A 24,757-nucleotide genomic window follows, 5' to 3' on the forward strand; every position below is an offset into this window, starting at 1 on the left:
CTATGCACATGATTATGTCTTCGTCTGTCCTATATGATCATCACAAACTAATGAAACACCTTTTAGGTCTTATGAATTCAGGTTACACTTTTTCTGGATGCTCTGGCAACTGATATAGGTAGGATTGGGCTGGGTTTTGTGGGGAGTGGTGGAAGGGAAAGAACTCATCTTTCCCATTCTCCAGTCTTTGCTCAAGTCAAACATCTGTGCATGTAAAGATTAGGTTAACTAGGGAATTCCCTGGTGGTCCAGTGGTTAGGACTCTGCGCTTTCACCGCTGAGGATCCCCGCAAGACACGTGGCGTGCCCCCCCCAAAAAAAGATATAGGTTAACTAATCTAGGTTGTATAGAACAGGATTGAATCTAGAAAAATGCTTCAGTTATTACATTAGGACTTAAAAAATATAGTGAGAGGGCTTCCCTGGTGGTCCAGTGGTTAAAACTCCATGCTTCCACTGCAGGGGCAGCGCAAGTTCGACCCCTGGTCAGGAAAGTTCTGCATGCCATGAGATGCGGCCAAAAAATATATATATATATATATATGTAGAGAGAGAGAGATGTGAAATGTGAAAGGCAAAGTTTCCTCCACTTTTTTTTTTTAACATCTTTATTGGAGTATAATTGCTTTACAATGGTGTGTTAGTTTCTGCTTTTATAACAGAGTGTATCAGCTGTACATATACATGTATCCCCATATCTTCTCCCACTTTTATTTTGCTTGAGGGTTTAAGTGGATGTTCTCTTTGAGGGTACAATTTGAAAATGGTGGATTTTACATTTTACTTTGTATACTAAATTTCATAAGTGATTTTAACTTCGTGTGTGTGTGTGCATGTATACTCATGCTGATGGGCTTATTGCCTTTTCTAGGACCTGTGAAAAATGGAACCAAACTCTCTAAGGACAAAAGTCCCAGCTTTCTTATCTGATTTGGGGAAGGCCACATTGAGGGGAATCAGGAAGTGTCCCCGCTGTGGCACGTACAATGGAACCCGGGGACTGAGCTGTAAGAACAAGACATGTGGAACCATATTCCGGTATGGCTCACGGAAGCAGCCTAGTGTTGAAGCTGTCAAGATCATAACAGGCTCTGATCTGCAAGTCTACTCGGTGCGGCAAAGAGACCGGGGCCCCGATTACCGATGCTTTGTGGAGCTAGGTGTTTCAGAGACAACCATCCAGACAGTGGATGGGACCATCATCACTCAGCTGAGCTCTGGACGGTGTTACGTCCCTGCATGCTTGAAAGCTGCCACCCAGGGTGTCGTGGAAAACCAGTGCCAGCACATCAAGCTGGCCGTGAACTGCCAGGCAGAGGCCACCCCTCTGACGCTAAAGAGCTCGGTCCTGAATGCAGTGCAGGCCTCCCCAGAAACCAAGCAAACCATCTGGCAGTTGGCCACGGAACCCACAGGTCCCCTTGTACAGAGGATCACTAAAAACATTTTGGTGGTGAAATGCAAGGCAAGCCAGAAGCATAGTTTGGGGTATTTGCATACATCGTTTGTGCAGAAAATCAGTGCCAAAAGCCTGCCTGAGCGCCGTTTCTTCTGCTCCTGCCAGACTCTGAAATCACAGAAGTCGAATGCCTCCAAGGATGAGGCGGTCCAGAGATGCATTCATTTCTTTGCTTGCATCTGTGCCTTTGCCAGTGATGAGACATTGGCTCAGGAATTCTCAGACTTCCTAAATTTTGATTCCAGCGGTAGGTGGTGTCGTTGGCACAGTTACTCTGTTTTTCTAAAATGGCAACGAAAGTGTCCCACTGATGGCGTTTGGAGATTGTCCTAGCAACCTTCAGAAGCAGTTGCTAGATAAATCAAATGAAAAGCATTCCTTCTTTTAATCCCAGTGAGCATACTTGCATAAAGTTTGGTTGGTTGGTTAGTTGAAATTAATGATCAAGAGACTACTTGTGCATTTTCATTGAAACAATGAATCAAGCAAAGTTAGCTTTGCTTTGATTTTTTTACTCCACAGATGCCTTATGTTAGTAAAAACAAAGAAAAAACAAACAAAATCCCTTTTATTTTGTCTTGCTTGCTTGTTGCTTATCTTTGAAGATGGGTAAAACTAGTACCTTGCTCAAAAGATCTTTAAATGTTTCTACATCATCTTATGTTTTTAACATTTTTATCTTGTAGATGCTTTTTATTTTCATTTCTGAATGATCTTTAGTTGGCAGCAGCTCCCAACTTTTAGTTTTACATTTCTCTGGAGAGCCTTTTATCGTATTAATGGTCTATGAACAAAAACACATGTTTGGGAGAGTTCTTTAAAGGAACTGATTTTAAAGCAGACGGTCACTCTATAATTTGTTTTGGGGATTTGGATTTCTAGAAATTAATTTTCTCTAGATAGGGACCCATACTTACTCTTGGGTGGTATTAATAATTCAGAAATTTGTTATATTTTAGGTCTAAAGGAGGTTATTGTGCCCCAGCTAGGTTGCCATTCAGAATCAACAGTGTCAGCTTGTGAGTCTACTGCCTCTAAGCCAAAGAAGAGGAAGAAGGAGGAAGTATCTGGTGAGAAGCTGTTTGGTTGGTTTGTTTGGTGATGTTACCTTTAGAGGTGGTTTTACTGTGTTTTATGTGTTTCACTGAATCTCAGCAAGTATAAGAAATAATGTTGTTGTTGTTTCCTGAAAAAAGCTTTACTCTCCCTTGATGATTCTTTCTCAAGTGAAGCTAAGAGTTGGTTCTACTGGCCAAGTATAAGATCTGACCAAACTCCACTTTTAGTTTGCTCATCCCTTAATCAGTCAGACTAGTCTTACACCTTACTCTGCCTTAGGACAGTGTTATGAAATTTTCATCAATAGATATATATTTTTTTAAATTTGTGACAATGGTTAATTGTATTTTCCACGATAATTTAGCAGTATAGTTTGTTATCTGCATCTTCAGCAGGTGGCACCATATATGTATCTTTTTTCTTTTTAAATTCAAATATATCAGTGTCAGTTAAAGACTCATATAAATCAGTATGAAAATGCTGAAGTGTCCTAGTCGGTAAGTGTTAAAAGACCTAGGCTCTAGGGACTTCCCTGGTGGTCCAGTGGCTAAGGCTCTGCGCTCCCAATGCAGGGGCCCTGAGTTCGATCCCTGGTCAGGGAACTAGATCCCACATGCCTCAGCTAAGAATTAGCATGCCACAGCTAAAGATCCCACATGTGGCAACGAAGATCCCACCTGCCACAACTAAGACCCAGCGCAGCCAAATAAAAAAATATTTTAAAAAATAATTAAAAAAAAAAAAAGACTTAGGCTGTAAACAAAAGGAAAATATTACCGGTCCGCACCTGAGAACCAAACTCCAAATGCACTAGTGAAGAGAGAAATGCAAACGTTTTATAAATGCAGAATTAAAACAAGATACCTTGGGATACCAAATTAGCAAAGATATTTAAGCGATGAGACCACAGGCAAAGGTAAAATCAGTGTTCTTCAGCATGGCTAGTGTAGTGTACGTTGCTTTAATCATTTGTAGTATCTGTTAAGAACCTTAAAAAATGTTCCTACCCATAGAGGGAGTATTGCTGCAGGTGGGTCAGATGGTCAGGCACAGGCGTTCAGGTGCTGGGAAGTTGGAGAAAGATGGAGAAACAAAGTGACATGGTTATTTCTGTGTTTTTGAGGGGTAATTCTGGCAGCAATATAGAGCAGAGATCATGGTTAAATGTTTGATTATGGGTTTTTCCCAGGAAAATTTGAAATTAAAAAAAAATTCTTTTTACCCTCTAACTCAGTAATCCCACTTCTAAATAATCATTTTTTAAGGAAATAATCCTTTGTACAGGAAAAGCATTTTGTCCAGAGATGCCTATTGTGTAGTTATTTATAATATTGAAAAATTAGAAACAACTAAGGGCCAGCCACTGGGAATAGTTAAATGACCCATGATAAACCACTTGATAGAATAGCAGGCAGCCATGAAAAATGACCAGAGTTTGGAGAAATGTTAGCTCACTCGGGTAGCCAGATAGAGTACATAATGCTCAGTTCAATTTGAATTTCAGATAAACAGTGAATAATTTTTTGGTATAAGTACTTCCCATGCAATCTTTGGAACATATTTATACTAAAAAATTATTTGTTTGTTTGAAGTTCAAAAAAAATTTTTTTTGCCAGATCTGGCAATCCCGGTATAATTAGAGCTACTTAAAGCACAAAACCAGCAAAATAAACTATTTACAAAAAAGAAAATGGACAGTAGTTCACCAGAAAATTGATAGTGATTGTCTGAAAGGTGGGAACAAAGGGTGAATTTTTTTCTTCCTTTCACTTCTAGTTCCCCCACCAACTTCCTGTAAAGAGTGTGAGACACTTAAAATGTTATATATAAGGGCTAATGCTAATTCTTTCTAGAAACTGAAGCTAACTTAGAAATTAGCAAAGACTTTTTATATGTTTTAGACTTCAGAAATTAATATTGAATCGATTTATATTCTGCAGACATTTTTTTAAACACTATAATGATTTGTGGTTTAGGTGCACAGACGAACAGTTCACTGCTGCCTCAAGATGCAGTGAGCAGTAATCTAAGGAAAAGTGGCCTGAAAAAGCCTGTGGTTGCTTCTTCATTAAAAAGGCAGGGTAAGTTTCTCTTCCCCAGGATAGGCTAAAGAGTTGGAAAATCATCCTGAAGAAGCCCAAAGAGGGGACTTCCCTGGTGGTCCAGGGGTTAAGACTCTGCGCTACCAATGCAAGGGGTGTGGGTTGGATCCCTGGTCAGATCCCACAGGCTGAGCAGGGTGGCAAAAAAAAAAAAAAAAAAAAAATGATGCCCAAAGCAATATAATCAAAAGAAATGCTGCATATTGTCCCCCTAGATAAATACTAGCAGGCACTGAGACTAAGATCTGTGCTGTCGGTCCCACTGGTCTCAAATCAGGCTCAAAACCAAATTGTCTTTTTTTTTAAGATTTATTTATTATTTACTTATTTATTTTATTTATTTTTGGCTGCATCGTGTCTTAGTTGCGGCACCTGGGATCTTCGTTGAGGTGTGCGGATCTTTCGTGGCGGCACGCGGGCTCTTCGTTGTGGTGTGCAGGCTTCTCTCTAGCTGTGGCGCACATGCTCCAGGGCGCGTGGGCTCTGTAGTTGTGGCATGCAGGTTCCAGAATGCATGGGCTCTGTAGTTTGCGGCACACGGGCTCCCTAGTTGACGCTCGCGAACCCAGTAGTTGTGGCACCTGGGCTTAGTTGCCCCGTGGCTTGGGGTATCTTAGTTCCCCAACCAGGGATCAAACCTGCGTCCACTCCATTGTAAGGTGGTTTCTTTTGGCTGTATTAGGTCTTCGTTGCTGCACACGGGCTTTCCCTAGTTGCGGCTAGCGGGGCTACTCTTCATTTTGGTGCGCAGGCTTCTCACTGCGGTGGCTTCTCTTGTTGCAGGGCACAGGCTCTAGGCGCACGGGCTTCAGTAGTTGGGGCGCACGGGCTTAGTTGCTCCGCGGCATGTGGGATCTTCCCAGACCAGGGCTGGAACCAGTGTCCCCTGCATTGGCAGGCGGATTCTTAACCACTGTGCCACCAGGGAAGCCCCCCACAAATTGTCTTTAAATAACAAATGCAACAAAAATTACTGACATGTTTTGGCAGCACGTATTTTGTAAAATATTTTCCTTTTGTTGCTGACTACCCATATGCAATTTGGTATAGGGGCTCCAAATTGAAGAAGAAACATATCTTACAATTATACTGATAAGTATTTGTTGAGAAAGACAAATATAGTCTGTTCTCTAAAGTTACTGAACTTTGAAAACACCTAAAAGCAGTAACATTTAAGAGACAGAATGACTTAATTTGAATATAACTTATAAATTTATGTATGTCAATTTTCTACTCAGAATAGTTAAGCTTGTATGTTTGGGGGTCAACATTTTCTCATATAATATGGCTGGGTGATTAAAATTTAGACATTATCCCTGCCCTCATACTCTGGTTTTGAAGACAAGACCTATACATAATTAGCAAACAATACAAGACCAAATCTTAATTAATTAAGAACTGACACAGTCCAAGAATAAATGTTTTTGGAAGGTCAAGAAGTAAACAAATCAAAAGTATGTGGTAGGGCTTCCCTGGTGGCGCAGTGGTTGAGAGTCCGCCAGCTGATGCAGGGGACACGGGTTCGTGCCCCGGTCCGGGAAGATCCCACATGCCACGGAGCGGCTGGGCCCGTAAGCCATGGCCGCTGAGCCTGTGTGTCCGGAGCCTGTGCTCCGCAACGGGAGAGGCCACAACAGTGAGAGGCCAGCGTACCGCAAAAAAAAAAAAAAAAAAAGTATCTGGTAGAAGATTTTAAACAAATTTTTATCACTTTAGTGCAAAGAAAAAAGAAAACAGCTTTTAATCCAAATTGTCACTATATGCATTTATTTATTAGAATTGTAATTTAAATGAATAGTAGTTTTGGCATCATTATCTCTTTATAAAAGGGGATAGGGCTTCCCTGATGACACAGTAGTTAAGAATCCGCCTGCCAATGCAGGGGACACAGGTTCGAGCCCTGGTCTGGGAAGATCCCACATGCCGCGGAGCAACTAAGCTTGTGTGCCACAACTACTGAGTCTGCGCTCTACAGCCTGCGAGCCACAACTACTAAAGCCTGTGTGCCTAGACCCTGTGCTCCGCAACAAGGGAGGCCCCCGCAATGAGAAGCCCACGCACCACAACAAAGACGCAACACAGCCAAAAATAAAATAAATAAATTTATTTTTAAAAAATAATAATAAAACGGGATATATACTTCAGTCATATGAAAACATTTCAGGAGAAGAAATAGAATAGAATGGTAGGTCATTGGGTATATAGACATATTCATCAGGAATAGGGCCAATTAATGGCTCTAAAACAGCCATTATACAAGACCATTCTTCAATTTGCAGTTTGATGTTGAAAGGCTGCAAATTTTTTGTGGTTAATAATCTTAAACCCATTAGTCTCTCAGAGCTTTCTATTCCTTTTTTTTTCTAGTTGGATTCTTGAAAACAATCCTGCAATATTCCATTTCACTTATTGTATCTACTTTCTTTGAATTTCAGCTTGTTCCTCTTTTATGTATAAACTCCTTAGCTTTTTCAAACTTCAATTAACTGTTAAACTCTGTAAGAAAAAAGTTAATGAAGAGTTTTGTTTTGTTTTTCCCTAGGCTGTAGTCAGCTGTTAGATGAGGCACAAGTGACCTTATCCTTCCAAGACTGGCTGGCCAGTGTCACAGAACGCATCCATCAAACCATGCACTATCAGTTTGATGGTAAGTATTGGTCATCCAACTGGGCTATTGCTGAAAGTAGGAGAAATTAAAGTAATTGTGTTATAGTTCTACCCTGTTTTGATAGAAAAAGTAACTGGGCTTTAGTCTAGAGCGCACTGGGCCGCAAGAGAGTAGAAATCTAAATGAAATAAAGGAATAATCACATAATCAAAATGCAGGACCAGCAAAATGAATTTAGAGATGGAAGAGAAAAACCACAGCAAATAATAAGTAAAGGTAGAGAGCCTTGGTCTTGGGGTATGCATGGGTGTGTATTTGGCAAGGGAGATACCAAAGCCTTAGAAGATCATTCTAATCCTCAAACTTAAAGCAAGGGAGGAAATAGTTTAGAAAAAATCTAAACCTGTGAGACTAAGATAGTCATATAAAATTACACGGACATGCTAAGGAAGATTGGAGAACACAAGCTGGATTTGGGTTGATCGTGATAGCCTCATAGAACCTCAGCAGTTTCAGAGGTGGACCATCCAACCAAGCCTTGCCCGTTGCCTTAAAAGCATCCTTGATGGATCGTTTTCCAGGCTTTGTGCAGTGACGAGCAGCTCACTGCTTTTTGAGGCAGCTCATGACATTGTTAGACAGTGACAGCTGTGAGGAAGGTCTTCCTCATACTAAGTGGAACTGTTTGCTGATAATACTTCCTGTTGGTTCTAGTTCTGTGCTCTAGTCACATGGAATAAGTCTGTTCCTGTTTTCAAATAACAGTCCCTGCCACTGCACACACCCTTTGCTCCGCCTGACAGGTCTTCTCTTTTCTAAGTGATACATCTCAGGTCTTCAAACACTCCTCGTGGCATATTTACAAACCTCACATCATTTTGATGTTCTTTGCTGAATATGTTGAAGTTTATGAATATCATTTTAAAAATAAAACACCCCAAACTGAATAGTAGCCCAACAGCAGACACTCAGTAGGAGGACATAAGTTTTGAAGGATTAGATCAGTTGTGGCTTCATGGTGAAGAAAGGGACAAGAATGGAGGTGTTGAAATACATGCTTAGTTTTATTTATATTAATTCAGAATAAATAAAACTTCAGAAGTTACTTTCAGAAAAACAAAATAAGCTAGGGAAGGTTAAAGAGAAAGTCTGTTTTTCTTTTCTTTTAAAAATTTATTTATATATTGTTTTAAATCATATAATAAATACCTACTAACCCACCTCCCAGAACTTAAAATAGAACATTGACAATAATGTAAACTATAAACTGAGGTCCTTCTTCATCCCATTCCTTGTAACACCCCCTCTCACCATCTCCATTACCACCACCTTTGTCAAAGTCACCATCAGCTCTCTCCTGGACTGTGATTCTGTGTCTTTTATAAGGGCTTTTCAAGATTAATTTACCTAAACCCTAGCATCCCATCAGCTGAGTTGTGGTAAGTTAGCAGTTTTAGAGTTGTAATGATCTCTGCAGATAGCCCATAATCTAATTTCAAGATGAAAGATTTAAAAAACCTTTCTGTAGTGACTTCTCCAAACTGCCCAGATATTAATATTTTAGTGGCTTGGGACTTCCCTGGTGGTCCAGTGGTAAAGAATCTGCCTTCCAATGCAGGGGGTGCTGGTTCGATCCCTCATAGGGGAACTAAGAGCCCACATGCCGTGGGGCAACTAAGGCCCGAGCCCCTCAACTAGAGAGCCCACACACTCTGGATCCCGGGCGCCACAGCTACAGATCCCACGCACTCTGGAACCCATGCGCCACAACTAGAGAGAGAAAACCCACACGCCACAACTAGAGAGAAGCCTGCACACCGCAATGAAGAGCCCACGCACCGCAACAAAAGATCCCGCGTGCCGCAACTAAGACCCAATGCAGTCAAAAATAAATAAATAAAAATTAAAAAAAAAATTTTTAGTGGCTCAAAAGCAGTGACAGTTTTGTCATTGGCATTCTGCATTCAATTAAGTAGGTAAAATCAATTGATAGAATGTAAAACCTTAATATGGAATTCTAGAAAACCTTTCATTTTCATTTTTCTCGGCTTGATCTTTATTTCAGAAAGGCAGCTGAACTGTCTTTAAGAACTACACTTTCTACAGGCAGGTGGAAGTTACATGTTAAGCCATGTGGTTCTGGATGTTTTCCCTCTGTTGGAGCTTGCTTCTTGGGCAGAGTTTTTAAGGAAAACTCTGAACTCTTTCACCCTCTCCCCTGAACACTCTTTCTGTTGACCTAATGTCTTGCAACTTTTTAAAAGAGGTTTGTTACGTATTTTCAAACAGTTTGCCTGTCTTCGCATCAGAGAGAAGACTGATGCTTATTGTATAAAATGTCCTAACTTTGCAGTCTCTGGCACTGGCAGTCCTGACCATCTGAGAAAATGAATGCAAACAGCAGGTGCCTGGGATAGCGAGCAGCCATGAATCAAGTTTACCTTCTCAACTCAGCCTCAATGTTCTCATCTCATTTCATGTCCTCTTTAAAGGGAGAAGTCTGTGCTGTGGCAGTGTTTGCAAAATTAGGGATTTGAAAAGTTATCTTTGGTAGATGACAAGAGTGTGCTGTATTTGTTATAATTGCAAGGGATCAAGAGTAGGGCAGGTGACAGTGCTTGACTCATAAAGGTCAATCAAAGCCTTCTTTTGCCTCTGTATAAAGTAATCTCAGTGGTATTTTTAGTTATTACTACCCATCAGTTCCATTTCTTCCACCTTCCCCTACACACCAGAAAGCCCACTGAGTTTCCTTAAATGAGCTTCTTCTTATTTCCTATAGGCAAACCAGAGCCACTGGTGTTCCACATTCCTCAGTCCTTTTTTGATGCCCTGCAACAGAGAATATCCATAGGAAGTGCAAAAAAACGGCTTCCCAACTCTACCACAGGTATGGGATTTTTCCTCAGGAATAGCAATAGATGTCTTGACCTTAGAGAATAATGTTTGGAAAAATTGTGTGGAATTTTCATGATTAGGACTTCTAGTTACATGCTCAGAGCATGAAGCCTTAGCCATCAGCTCTTAGAATAATGATCACACTCTTCAAAGGCCCCATGCTTGTGCTAGTAGGAGCTGATGGAAAGATTCCGAAAGCACAATGTTGGTAAAAGAATCACCGATGAAGCACAATGAAGGTGCCCACCAAGAAGTTGGATATTTTCTAGATATGAGCCAATTTCAACAAATGCATTGCAGGCTACAATTGTTGTTTGGGCTGGCTTTTTGGAAGCATATTACAGTATGTATCAAAAACTAAAACTTGTTTTTCATGATTCCCCATTTATGATGAAGGGAGATTTTATTTTTAGAGTGATTCTCAGGCTTGGAACATTTTATAATTACAGTATTCTGATACTTATTTCTTGGCTTTATATAATATCTTTCTACTAGAGATCTCAAGATACTTATCTGGTAGTATAAGGAAATAAGGGAGAGAAAAGGAGAAGGAAAAGATTGCTCAGAGACAAATAGCCCAAGCGTAACTACAGCTAGAAATCAGAGCTATTTCTTCAGTAAATTGTTATTTGATGATGTAATAGGGACTGAAGTGTTTCTGTTTGTTTGTTTTTTGGCCGAGCCACTCAGCATGCGGGATCTTAGTTCTTGACCAGGGATCGAACCTGTGCCCCTGCAGTGGAAGCTCAGAGTCCTAACCACGGAACCTCCAGGGAATTCCCAGTACTGATGTTTAATTCTGTCTTTAAATAGTACAGCTGTGAATCTCTCTGTTTAGGGCCATAAAAACCTCTGTCTTTACACCTTATCTATCTGACTTTTGAGACAGTATTTTTTTTATCTTTTTTTTTTTTTTTTGACTATGTTGGGTCTTCGTTGTTGCACACGGGCTTTCTCTAGTTGCAGCGAGCAGGGGCTGGTGGCTTCTCTTGTTGCCGAGCATGGGCTCTAGGTGCATGGGCTTCATTAGTTGTGGCACGTGGGCTCAGTAGTTGTGGCTCACAGGGTCTAGAGCACAGGCTCAGTAGTTGTGGCGCACGGGCTTAGTTGCTCCGTAGCATGTGAGATCTTCCCGGACCAGGGCTCCAACCAGTGTCCCCTGCGTTGGCAGGCAGATTTTTAACCACTGTGCCACCAGGGAAGTCCCTTGAGACAGTGTTGATGCTTCCAGTTTAAACTTTAGGCCTGGAATTTCCTAGCAGTCCAGTGGTTAGGACTCCACACTTCCACTGAAGGGGACATGGGTTCAATCCCTGGTCGGGGAACTAAGATCCCGCATGCTGAGTAGTGCAGCCAAAACAAAAACAAAAACAAACCATTTTAGGCCTAATACACTAATTTTAACCCGTTGCTTAGATATTTGGGGGTCCTTCAGTGGAACCCCTTTATAATCTGGGAGGCAGGGCAATAGATTGGCAACCACGTGAGCAGGCTTAAACTCTATGTAGTTATTTTAAGGACTATGATTTGACCTCTGACTTATCTAAAGGTGTAAGAGGCTGTTTCATAATAGAGTCCTCTGTGTGTAGACTTACCAAACAAACAAGTTTCCAAGATGTCAAAAATAAGTAGTATCTCAAAAGAAGCATCAGAGACTTTTTATAGCAGAAATCCTTATCATTTGATTCATCACATTTCTGCCAAAACTCTATTATAGATTTGCTTCTAGAATTCCTTTTTTAGGGAATTCCCTGGCGGTCCAGTGGTTAGGACTTAGCACTTTCACTGCCCGGGCTAGGTTCGATCCCTGATGGGGTAACTAAGTTCCCTCAAGCTGCGCGGCATGGCCAAAAAATATATATATTGGGTGGGCAAAAAAGTTCCTTTGGTTTTTAAATAAAAATAAAAGACACATTTTTCATTTTCACCAAGAACTTTATTGAACAACGTATTCACCCTTTTGTTCCACTACCTTCTGCCATTTTTCAGGCAACTTCATAATCCCACATCTTCCCAAAACTTTTTATCTTTTTGAGCAAAGAACTGTTCTAGGTGTCTTTTACAGTCTTCCAGGGAATTGAAATTTTTTCCATTAAGAGAATTCTCCAAAGACCGAAATAAATGGAAATCTGAAGGTGCAATGTCTGGTGAATACGGTGGATGAATCAGAACTTCCCAGCCAAGCTCTAACAGTTTTTGCCTGGTCATCAAAGAAACATGCAGTCTTGCGTTATTCTGATGGAAGATGAAGCGTTTTCTGTTGACTAATTCCAGACACTTTTCATTGAGTGCTGCTTTCAGTTGGTCTAATTGGGAGCAGTACTTGTTGGAATTAATCGTCTGGTTTTCCGGAAGGAGCTCATAATAGATGACACCCTTCCAATCCCACCACATACACAATGTCACCTTCTTTGGGTGAAGACCGGCCTTTGGTGTCGTTGGTTGTGGTTCATTTCACTTGTCCCACAATCTCCTCCATTCCACTTTATTGTACAGTACCCACTTCTCATCACCCATCACAATTTGTTTTAAAAACAGAACATTTTCATTACGTTTCAGTAGAGAATTGCATGAGGAAATACAGTCAAGAAGGTTTTTTTCACTTAACTTACGTGGAACCCAAACATCAAAGCGATTAACATAACCAAGCTGCTGCAAATGATTTTCAACGCTTAATTTGGATATTTTGAGTATGTCGGCTATCTCCCGCGTGGTATAATGTTGATTGTTCTCAATTAATATCTCTATTTGATCACTATCAGCTTCAACTGGTCTACCCGATCGTGGAGCATCGTCCAGCAAGAAATCTCCAGCACAGAACTCCACAAATCACTTCTGACACATTCAATCAGTCACAGCACCTTCTCCATACACTGCACAAATCTTTTTTTGTGTTTCAGTTGCGTGTTTACCTTTCTTGAAATAATAAAACATAATATGCAGAAAATGTTGCTTTTTTTCTTCCATCTTCAATATTAAAATGGCTACACAGAAATTCACCAATTTTGATAAGTTTTTTTAAATGCAACTGATATGACACTTGTCACAATACAATCTAACAAGATTGTTTCAAATGAAGTTAAAGACCACTAAGCAATACTAGAGCCATCTTACGGAAAAGAACGAACAAACCTTTTGGCCAACCTAAAGCGTGTGTGTGTGTGTGTGTGTGTGTGTGTGTGTGTGTGTGTGTGTGTATAAAATACCTTTTTTAGAGGACTGAGATTCTATAAGGCAGGAATATCACTTCACTGAACCCTCCAGAAACTGGATAACAAATTCAGTGAAAGAGCATGTTATTTTTCGATAGTCTAATTTTACCCCCTTTTTACCTTGAAGCTTTTGTTCGCAAAGATGCTTTGCCACTGGGAACCTTTTCCAAGTATACCTGGCATATCACGAATATCCTGCAAGTTAAACAAATCTTAGATACCCCAGAGGTAAGAGTTTATTTCTACAATAGTGGGAGGGCAGAGAGGGGAAGAGAGGGAAGCAAGTGCGGGAAGTATGTTTGCACCAGCTCCTTGAGTCATGGACACCAAAGAGAATTCCTTTTTTTCATACTAAGAGATTATTCAGAAATATTCATGGCTTTATTGTTCCAACTCTGATTTTAATAGGTATTCCCTGTAGCTTGAGGATGTATCTTAAATTGGAGTATCCTTTTTTCTTTGCCTTTGGGATCAGAAAACAGGGATGCTCTTTCTTGTAAATTAAATAATGATCCCCTACTAGCCATGGTGAGCCCTAGGTTAACTGGCAAGCAGCTAGAAAGTGTATATATAATCTGAGATGATATACTATTTGTGAAATCCGTGGGTCCAGCACAATTCAATGTTCCTCTCCAAACTGCAATTTAGTTCTCATTAGAGAAATGATTCTTAATTAGTTTGTGTTCTTTCTCACAGGGGCAATGTTAGACATTTTTAAACATTTTTTTCAAGCAGATCCTAAAAATGTGAGGATTTTCCCTTCCTATGATAATGGAATAGTGTGGAAACCTCAGCATCATGTGATTTAATACATTAAGATTAGCTGAATTGCAAGGCACTGTTATGTTCAGAAAAATACATTGTTTGGTAACTATAGAACTTCCATGGGAACTTTAGGAAAGGCCTATGTTCGCACCAAAGACACTTGAGGAACTTCTTTAAATGCAGGATGTCGCAGAAACAGCTTCTAGCCTGAAAAGGGTGGGGTTCAGGGAGGCACTGCAGCAGCCCCAGAGCAAAGTCAAGTCGTGGAGCTTCTGTGTTGCACGTTACTTACCTGTATCACCCCATTCAATCTCACAACCATGCACTGGTATTAACAGTATTTTGCAGATGAGAAACAGGCTGTGAGAAGCTCAGCCTGCTGTTTAGTGGCAAAGGCAGAATTCAGTTCAAGCTCTGTCTGGCTTAGTCCCAAGGATGGTGGAAGCACACAGGATGTGAGGTCAGCTATAGGTGCTATTGGGAGGGTTTTTAGGAGAAGATTGCTGCTAGCAGAGCAGTAGGGGAGGGAATAAAAATGATTTTAGAGCAGGTCTGTGCCAGTAGCAGTCACGTAGCCATGAAGGTATTAGGCGTTCAGTTCAGTATGGTTTGGTAAGGGTTCAAATGAAAGTTACAGAGAGAAAAGGAAGGGCAGAACTGTTGAAAAAATTTACTTGAAAATACAAGGGGAAATTTTAGTTAATTTGAGTGTACTTAGAAAAGAATGAATAAAATCTGTTGTCATCCAACGTTAGTCTACTTTGAAAGTTTTTCCTTTCTCACCTTTCTTGGTATTGTCTCCATATGCAGATGCCTTTGGAAATCACCCGGAGTTTTATCCAGAACCGGGATGGGACTTATGAGCTGTTTAAATGCCCTAAAGTAGAAGTAGAGAGCATAGCAGAAACCTATGGTCGTATAGAAAAGCAACCAGTGCTGCGACCCTTGGAACTAAAAACTTTTCTCAAAGTTGGTAAGTAAATGGGTGGTTTCAATAGCACACCTTCCTTTGAGGGTCACCTGTGTGTATTACGCTGTCCTCAACTTTGGGGCTTGACCTTGAACAAAGAAGACACATTCACACATTTTGTAAAGGCAGTCATGGGATAAGGTGTTTTGTTTCATCTGAGCCAGTACTTTGAAAATAAAATTAGGGCTTCCCTGGTGGCGCAGTGGTTGAGAGTCTGCCTGCCGATGCAGGGGATGGGGGTTCGTGCCCCGGTCTGGGAAGATCCCACATGCCGCGGATCGGCTGGGCCCGTGAGCCATGGCCGCTGAGCCTGCACGTCCGGAGCCTGTGCTCCGCAATGGGAGAGGCCACAACAGTGAGAGGCCTGCGTACCATTAATGAATAAATAAATAAATAAATAAATAAATAAATAAATAAATAAAATTAGAGGGCTTCCCTGGTGGCGCAGTGGTTAAGAATCTGCCTGCCAATACAAGGGACATGGGTTCAAGTCCTGGCCTGGAAGATCCTACATGCCACGGAGCAGCTAAGCCCATGCGCCACAACTACTGAGCCTGAGCTCTAGAACCCACAAGCCACAACTACTGAGGCCATGTGACACAACTACTGAAGCCTGCACACCTAGAGCCCGTGCTCCACAACAAGAGAAGCCACCACAATGTGAAGCCCACGCACCGCAACGAAGAGTAGCCCCAGCTCGCCGCAACTAGAGAAAGCCCACGCGCAGCAATGAAGAGTAGCCCCCGCTCGGTGCAACTAGCAGAAGCCCGCGCACAGCAACAAAGACCCAACACAGCCAAAAACAAATAAATTTATTAAAAAAAAATAAAACTAGAGAAGTAATACCTGTTCATTATACAGAAATCATAGATTTCATTATAGAGCATAAAGGAGGAGAAAAATAAAAACCACCTGCAATCCCACCCACTGTAGATGACATCATCATTAAGATTTTGGTGTATACTCTTGCAGACTTCTTTTTCTGTGCATGAAAAGGGTTTCTAGGGGCTTCCCTGGAGGCGCAGTGGTTAAGAATCTGCCTGCCAATGCAAGGGACACGGGTTCGAGCCCTGGCCCGGGAAGATCCCACATGCCGTAAAGCAACTGAGCCCGTGCACCACAACTACTGAGCCTGCGCTCTAGAGCCTGTGCACCACAACTGCTGAGCCCACGTGCCACAACTGCTGAAGCCTGCGTGCCTAAAGCCCGTGCTCTGCAACAAGAGAAGCTACTGCAATGAGAAGCCTGTGCACCACAACGAAGAGTGGCCCCCACTCACCGCAACTAGAGAAAGCCCGTGCGCAGCAACAAAGACCCAACGCAGCCAAAAATAAAAACAAACAAATAAATTTTTTTAAAAAAAGAAAAGGAAAAGAGTTTCTAAAACGTGGGATCGTATCTCAGCAGCTTTTTTCACTTAAAAATATATCACGAACAGCTTTCCATGTCTGTCTTCAACATTATTTTTTAAACTTTTTTTATTATTATAAAACATGTAATATAAAACTTCACATTTTAACCATTTTTAAGCATAAGGTTTTCTGGCACTAAGTACTTTTGCATTGTTGTGCAACCATCACCACCATCCATCTCCAGAACTTTTTCATCTTTCTCAACTGAAGCTACCCATTAAATACTAACTCTGCATTCCTGCCTCCCCCCAGACCTGGTTGCCATTCTACTTTCTGTCTGTATGAATTTGACTACTCAAATTAGAATCATACAATCTTTGTCCTTTTGTGACTGGCTTATTTCACTTAGCATAATCTCTTCAAGGTTCATCCATGTTGTAGCATGTGACAAATTTTCTTTCCTTTCTAAGGCTGAAAAATATTTCATTATATGTATCTACTACATTTTGTGTATCCATTCATTTGTTTGGATATTTGGATTGCTTCAACCTTTTGGCTATTGTGAATACAACATTTTTAAACAGCTTCATAAAATTAATTCATTAAGTTATCTCACTCTAGTCAATCCTGAATTTAAGTTGTTTCAAACTTTTTGCTATTATGAATAATGCTTCCTTTTATAATTAACTTCCTTTTAGACAAACCTTTTATAGCCTTAATTATTTCCTAATTTATTTAGGATATTCTTTTGGGTAAATTCTTAATAGTTAAACTGGAGGGTCAAAGGTTATGTACATTTTTAGGACTTTTGATTGTTTTTGTCACACTGCCCTCCAGAAAGATCGTAATATTTCTACAGTTTACTCCTGCTAGCCATGCATGAAAGAGTTTCTCTTTTTTATATTTTTTACTTTTGGCTGTGTTGGGTCTTCATTGCTGCCCATGTGCTTTCTCCAGTTGTGGTGAGCAGGGGGCTATTCTTCATTGCAGGGGGCTACCCTTCATTGCAGTGCACGGGCTTATCATTGCGGTGGCTTCTCTTGTTGTGGAGCATGGGCTCTAGGTGCGTGGGCTTCAGTAGTTGTGGCATGTGGGCTCAGTAGTTGTGGCGCACGGGCTTAGTTGCTCCATGGCATGTGGGATCTTCCCAGACCAGGGATAGAACCCATGTCCCCTGCATTGGCAGGCAGATTCTTAACCACTGCATCACCAGGGAAGTCCCCAAGAGTTTCTTTCTTTAATCTTTATTGATTTGATAGCCAAAAAATGTTCTATCATTCTTTTAATTTGCATTACCCTCAAATGTTAATGAGAGTAAGTTTTCATATTGGTCATTTGTATTTGATGAATTGCCTTTTCTTTGTCTATTTTTAACTTGGGTATAATAATTCAATAATAATAATGACAACTATAACAAGTAGCACTTAATGAGCACCTACTCTGCGCCAGCTGTTATTTTAAGTTCTTTACCTAGATTAATCCATTTAATGCTCATCAGCCCACTCAGAGGTAGATTCTGTGATCCCCATTTACAGATGAATAAACTGAGGTGAAGATAGGTGCAGTAACCTGCCCAGAGTTACACAGCTAGTAAAGTGGTGGAGCTGGTCCTCAACTCCAGGCAGTTTTGGACTCCAGAGCCTTCACTCCTAGCCATCCAACACTCACCTGTCTTTCCACTGACTAGGCTATAAGCACTGTCAGGGCAGTGAACTGTGTCACCAAGAAATTTAGAATTTATAATTATTTTATCAAATTCTTGTGAAATATATTTTTGGCTGCTCTTGTGAATAAGGTGTTTATCATGTGTCTAACTTGTTACTGCCAATGTATGGAAAGCTCTTGATTTTGATATAATTACTATCAAATTGCCCTCCTTAATGAATTCCTAGTAGTGATGATAGTTGTTTACCTGTTGTTTCTGGGAAATCAATTATATCACTTGAAAAATAATGATAATTTTGTTTCCTATCAAATGTTTATATCTCATTGTGTTTTTCTTGTTAAATTAGCTACAACTTCAAGAGCAACAATGAATAACAGTAAAGCTAGCAGCTGAGATTTTCATTTCACTATAGTAAAACTATCATTTTTACTATAGTAAAAACTCCTCCAGCATAGCATTTTCCAACTCTATCTTGAAGAAGAGATAGTGATAAGTATGCTGTGAAAGAAGTGTTCCATGATCTGATAAGTTTGAGAAATGCTACATACTGTATTTCTTTGATTCTAAGACCCTTGACTGTAAGATGTTCAGTCAATTTTGTAATAACTTTTTTGCTGGGAAAAGAAACTTTGCCACATGAGAACTTCCCTGGTTGTATGATATACTCAGATTGCAGATAATGTTACAACTGGAGGAGGGAGGCAGTAGGGAGTAGTGTCTTAGAATATAATGTTTCTCTCTTAGTAACTCATCCCATAAATTTGCATATTAAAAAGATCCTGAAATTAAAATACCTGTTGAACTTTATTTAACTTAAGTTTTCCCCAGTTTATGTATATGACCGGTCAACACTTTTCAGGGGAATACCATTAGCATTTCATAGAAGTTTTCTGGGGAAAAAAATGCTCTGTGTTTCACTATTAAATAATGAGCTATTGGTTATTTCAGATAAATTTTTTTATTATAACAGCATATCATATTATTGGTTTATTAAGTATTTTTATTAGGAACTAGAATTGATTTTTTTTAATGTAGTTGTTTTTTAAATTATTTTTATTTATTTATGTATTATTTTCTGGCCTCACCACATGGCTTGCGGGAGTTCCCCAACCCAAGATTAAACCTGGGCCACAGCAGTGAAAGCACCGAATCCTAACCACTAGACCACCAGGGAACTCCCTAGAATTTAATTTTTTGAAATAACTTTTTTTTTTAATCTTTGGCCACACCCCGCAGCACGTGGGAACTTAGTTCCCTGACCAGGGATCAAACCTGTATCCCCTGCATTGGAAGGCGGAGTCTTAACCACTGGACCGCCAGGGAAGTCCCTTGAAATACCTTTTTACCATCTTTTGAGAAACCTCAAAAGATGAACTGTTTTGACCCAAATGCAATGAAATTTATTTATTTTATTTAAGTACAATTGATTTACAATGTGAGTTTTATGAATAAATGTCTAATAGTGAAGTAATCTTGCCTTTCTGGAATAAATCCTGTGTGGTCTTTTTTATTTTAATATGTACGTAGAATCTATTTGCTAATACTTTACTTAGGATTTTTTATTATTGATTCATAAGTATTAACTGCCTACAGTTTCTTTTTTGGAGGCCGTCTTTTTTGGGTTTTGTAATAGTTATATAGAAAATGATTTTAGAAAGCTTTGAACCAAATTAAATATCTTGGGGGGAAGGGTAAATTGGGATTTTGGGATTGACATATACACACTACTATATATAAAATAGATGACTAATAAGAACCTACTATATAGCACAGGGAACTCTACTCAATTCTCTGTAATGACCTATATGGGAAAAGAACCTAAAAAAGAGTGGATATGTGGATATGTATAACTGATTCACTTTGCTGTACAGCAGAAGCTAACACAACATTGTAAATCAACTATACTCCAATAAAAATTAATTTTAAAACATAGCTTAGGGCTTCCCTGGTGGCGCAGTGGTTGAGAGTCCGCCTGCCGATGCAGAGGACACGGGTTCGTGCCCCAGTCCGGGAAGATCCCACATGCCGCGGAGCGGCTGCGCCCGTGAGCCATGGCCGCTGGGCCTGCGCGTCCGGAGCCTGTGCTGCGCAACAGGAGAGGCCACAACAGTGAGAGGCCCGCGTACCGAAAAAAAAAAAAAAAAAAAAAAAAGCTTAGGAAATATCTGTTCCTTGAATGTTTGAAAGAATTTATTCTCTTGGACCTAACCTTTACTTGCAGGCAGTTCTCTAAAAACTTGTTTAATTTCTTCTGATTTATATTTGTACTCACGGTCTCTACCTCTTCTTTAGTCAATTTTAATTGTTTTTTCCCAAAAAATTCTTCTATTTTCATCCAAAATTTAAATTGTGTACATTTTTATAATTTTTCGTATAGAGGATAATCACATAACTTTTAAAACCTAGGTCTATAGTTATATACTCCAAGAATTTTTTGTCTTCTTCAAAGAACTGGCTCTTGTATTTATCTGAATGTCTGTTTTGAACTATTTTATGCTTTTGTCTGTAAAAATTTCTCCTAACTCTTTAAAAATTTTTTATAACATTTTCTTGGAATTTTTAAATTTTTATACCTTTTGGAATTATCAGTTAATTTTTAAAATTCATGTTTGATAATAAGAACATTTAAGGTTCTTCTTCTTATTATTAATATCTAAATAGTCTCTAATCATAGTTTAGTTTCTCTGTGTCCCCAACACTTTGTATTTAAAATTTCCAGTTGGTTGAGTTGGTTTGATTTTTATATTCTTAGGTATCAATTTCTACTTTTATTATTTTGAGGTCAGAAGATGTGCCTTTTCAATTTCTATTTATTTTAGGGATTTAAAAATATTTTCTCACTAACCTAATGTATGATATTAATTTGTGCTAGCAAAGATGTTATTATTTATCCAATGTAAAGTCTTGTATAGCTTTAAGACTTATACAACTTAGATAGCAGAGTTGTGATAGAACTTCCTACTACAGTTATGTTTCTCTAAATGTCTTCTGATATTGCAAAAAGCCTTTGAGTATTGTAATGCAATGTTTTTGGTACATCAGAGTTATGGACAGATGTCAATGTAGATATATTGTCTTAGTCCATTTGGGCTGCTATAACAGAATACCATAAACTGGGTGGCTTACAAACAGCAGAAATTTATTTCTCACAGTTCTGCGGGGTGGGAAGTCCAAGATCAAGGCACCAACAGATTCGATGTCTGGTGAGGGCCTGCTTCCCGGCTCAAAGACGGCCATCAGCAGTCTTCACTTTGTGTCCTCACATTACAGACAGGGCAAGGATGCCCCTGGGGTCTACAATAAGGGCACTCAACCTCATTCATCTGCCCTCATGACCCAATCACCTCCCAAAGGCCCCACCTCCAAGTACTATCACATCAGGGATTAGGTTTTCAATTTATGAATCTTGGAAGGATACAAAATTCGGGAGAAAGTTTGGGAGAATGTAGATTCAGTCTATAGCAGTACTTTATCAATGTAAAAATAACATTTGCCCTAAATTCATCTTTGTTCAATATTACGGCAGCGGCACCAGCTTTGTTTTGTTTTACATTTTTCTGATGTTTGCCATCCTTTTAACTTTTTCGTGACACTTTGTTCTTATTGAACCTCTTATCAATATTATATTGTCGGTTTTGATTTTTCTCCAATTTCAATAGTTTATCCCCTTTATTATAATTGATAGAGTTGGTCTTCTGTCTCCTTGTTTTGTTCTTCTGTTTTTTGCTAAATGGACTATGTTTTCTATGCTTAATTGTCTCCATAGTTTTGAAGGTGATACCATATGCTGATTTTTAATTCTGCTAGTATTTTACATTTTTTCAAAAGCATTCTTTAACCTGAGTTTTTCACGTTTAAATCTTTGATCTTCTGGACTTTATCTTGATGTAGGTTATGAGGTAAGATTCTGCCTTTTATTTTCTTCCAGATAATTATGTAGTTGATGCACACCATTTGTTGGAAGAAACACTTGTATTTCTTTTACTAATTGAAAATGCCATTTTTACCTTATCTTAAATTCCTGTTCTTTTTGTATCCATTTTGGATCTTTCTGTTTTGTTTTGTTAATCTGTCTAGACATATGCCAGTACCACACTCTTTTGTTATTATGGATTTGTAATATGTTTTAGAACCATGTAGATTTTAATTGTTTCTTTCTAGTTTCCTTGAAACCTTGACCTTTTCTTGATAGTCTCCCTTTTAACCTCACCCAGCTGTCTTTTCCTCTTAGTCTGGGCTCTCCTTATGATTCTTTTGGCCCTATTTTCATAAAAGCTGGGTCTTATTTTATTTGAGGATGCCAGACAGTTCCCTGAAACTTTGTTTTGGATAGATACAGCAGTAATCACTTTTCCCTTCCCTTGATTCTTCTTGTTGGGCCCCCCCCCTTTTTTTTCCTCATATAGTTTTTGGGTTTTGGTTTTTTTGCGGTACGCGGGCCTCTCACCGTTGTGGCCTCTCCTGTTGCGGGGCACAGGCTCTGGACGCGCAGGCTCAGCGGCCATGGCTCACGGGCCCAGCCGCTCCGCGGCATGTGGGATCTTCCCGGACCCGGGCACGAACCCGTGTCCCCTGCATCGGCAGGCGGACTCTCAACCACTGCGCCACCAGGGAAGCCCAGTTTTGTTTTTTTTTTTAACTTCTTTTTCATTTCCTTTTAAAATTTGTGAACAGGGTAAGATCTGTCCAGACTCAATTTTTTTTAATTAATTAATTTATTTTTGGCTGCATTGGGTCTTTGTTGCTGCGTGCGGGCTTTCTCTAGTTGCGGCGAGCGGGGGCTACTCTTCGTTGCAGTGCGCGGGCTTCTCACTGTGGTGGCTTTTCTTGGGGCGGAACACGGGCTCTAGGCACACGGGCTTCAGTAGTTGTGGCACGTGGGCTTAAGCAGTTGTGGCACACGGGCTTAGTTTCTCCGCGGCATGTGGGACCTTCCCAGACCAGGGCTCGAACCCATGTCCCCTGCATTGGCAGGCAGATTCTTAACCATTGTGCCACCAGGGAAGTCCTGTCCAGACTCAAATTTATTTTGGAGTTGTACTAATCAATCTTTTTTCTTTTCTTTTCTTTTTTTTCTTCTTCAGGCAACACTTCCCCAGATCAAAAGGAGCCAACACCTTTCATCATTGAGTGGATCCCAGATATTCTTCCCCAATCCAAGATTGGCGAGCTGCGGATCAAGTTTGAGTATGGTCACCACCGCAATGGGCATGTGGCGGAGTACCAAGAACAGCGGCCCCCCCTGGACCAGCCCTTGGAACTGGCCCCTCTGACCACCATCACTTTCCCTTGAGGCAAAACAAAAGAGTCTTTCGCTGCTAAATTTGCACATCCCCACCCTTTGACAACTTTAAATACTAGTTAGGCACTTAGATGGCTCTGTTCCTTAGTGAACTACTCTTAGCTAATATGCGGTTTCTCAACACATTCAAGTGGATTCTGTTGAAGAAAAAATCTTCTTGTACATAGCCCTTTTGGTGCTGCTGTGTATAGTCTTCATTATAAATTGGGTGGTATTCCTGGCTAGTTTTTAAAGGAACAAAAAGAAAACCAGCCCACATACCTTCTCGAAGGACTCACCTTTAGAGTTTGTTTCAACCTTTTCCTAATTCCCTAAGAAGTTAGCAGCACTCGCCTTACACCAACAGTGTTGGAAAGTTAATAATGCCCTGGTTAGGGCAGAATGTTGACGATCATCCTGGCAGAATTCCAGTCGTGCCCTTTCATTCTCTTCTCAAAGCACAGTGTCACTCGTTTTTCCAAATTATATCTCATGTTGGCCTAATTATAAAATTATAAACCTTTCGGGAGATTTAGGTGATAGTCAAACAGGAAAGAGAGATCCAGGTGTCAAGGCAGTATTTGACATTCCAAACTAATGCTTGTAATTGCTTGTTTACTTGATTTTTCTTTCCTTCTTTACTCTCCAAAAAGTTTAACAGGTGGTAAAATTCAATTCCTATTTTTTAATTCATTGATCACAGAACGGAGATACTGAAAGACACAGAAAGAAAGCCTGCCTTTAAGGAGAAAAGAAGGGAATGAACATGTCCTGTTTGCCTACTACATCCCAGGCATTTTCACTTAGATTCTGATTTGATCATTTTTCTCATTTAGTCCTCATCATTCTTTGAGTTTAGCCATCACCCCTTCTTTTATAAATTTAAACAGTCTCTTTGAGATTAAGTATCTTGCTGGAAACAGCATTAAAAATGTTTCATTTTATTCCAAAGTGCATGTTCTTTCCACTCTGTCATGTTGCTTTATACTATAAATTCCTTATAAATCACTGTCCTTGGGAAGACAAGAAAAGTCCTTAGGTTAGGCTTTTTGTTTTGATTGCACATAACAAAAACCCAACTCTAACCAGCTCAGGCAAAATGCGAATGAATGACTGGTTCATGGACATTAAAATAGGGCTGGACAACCATCCTGGGGTGGAGCTGGGGTGTGGCTAGGCCTCAGAATCCCTGCAGCCAGGGTCCATCTGACCCATCTCCACCTCTCCTGAGGCTTCACTCTCTCTCAGCACAGAGCATCTCCTTCTGGTAGGAATTCTGCCTCCTAATGCACCTGAAAGTATGGCTTTCGCTTCCACACTAGAGCAGGACTGACCGCTCTACTCTCCCTGATCCAAAGTCCAAAGTCCCCAAAAGAAAGGCTCTG

At 40.1% G+C, this 24,757-nt stretch overlaps 1 protein-coding gene across 2 annotated transcripts; it reads left to right on the plus strand.

The window, feature by feature from the left end:
- Nucleotides 1–34: 34 nt before the first annotated feature.
- On the plus strand, nt 35–24,349 carry LOC308627969 (uncharacterized protein C2orf42 homolog). Of its 2 annotated transcripts, XM_081254499.1 has the most exons (9): nt 35–118; nt 872–1,706; nt 2,419–2,529; nt 4,495–4,599; nt 7,163–7,267; nt 10,011–10,118; nt 13,466–13,566; nt 14,914–15,076; nt 23,176–24,349. In XM_081254499.1, the coding sequence occupies exons 2-9, from the start codon at nt 884–886 to the stop codon at nt 23,382–23,384; spliced, it is 1,725 nt and encodes a 574-aa protein (XP_081110625.1). In that variant the 5' UTR covers nt 35–118; nt 872–883; the 3' UTR covers nt 23,385–24,349. The 2 variants fall into 2 exon arrangements, with proteins under 2 accessions (XP_081110625.1, XP_081110626.1); XM_081254500.1 differs by lacking the exon at nt 4,495–4,599.
- The last annotated feature ends 408 nt before the right edge of the window (nt 24,350–24,757 follow it).

The sequence above is a fragment of the Mesoplodon bidens genome (assembly GCF_964165515.1).
Source record: "Mesoplodon bidens genome assembly, chromosome: 14".
In the NCBI taxonomy this organism is placed as follows: domain Eukaryota; kingdom Metazoa; phylum Chordata; class Mammalia; order Artiodactyla; family Ziphiidae; genus Mesoplodon; species Mesoplodon bidens.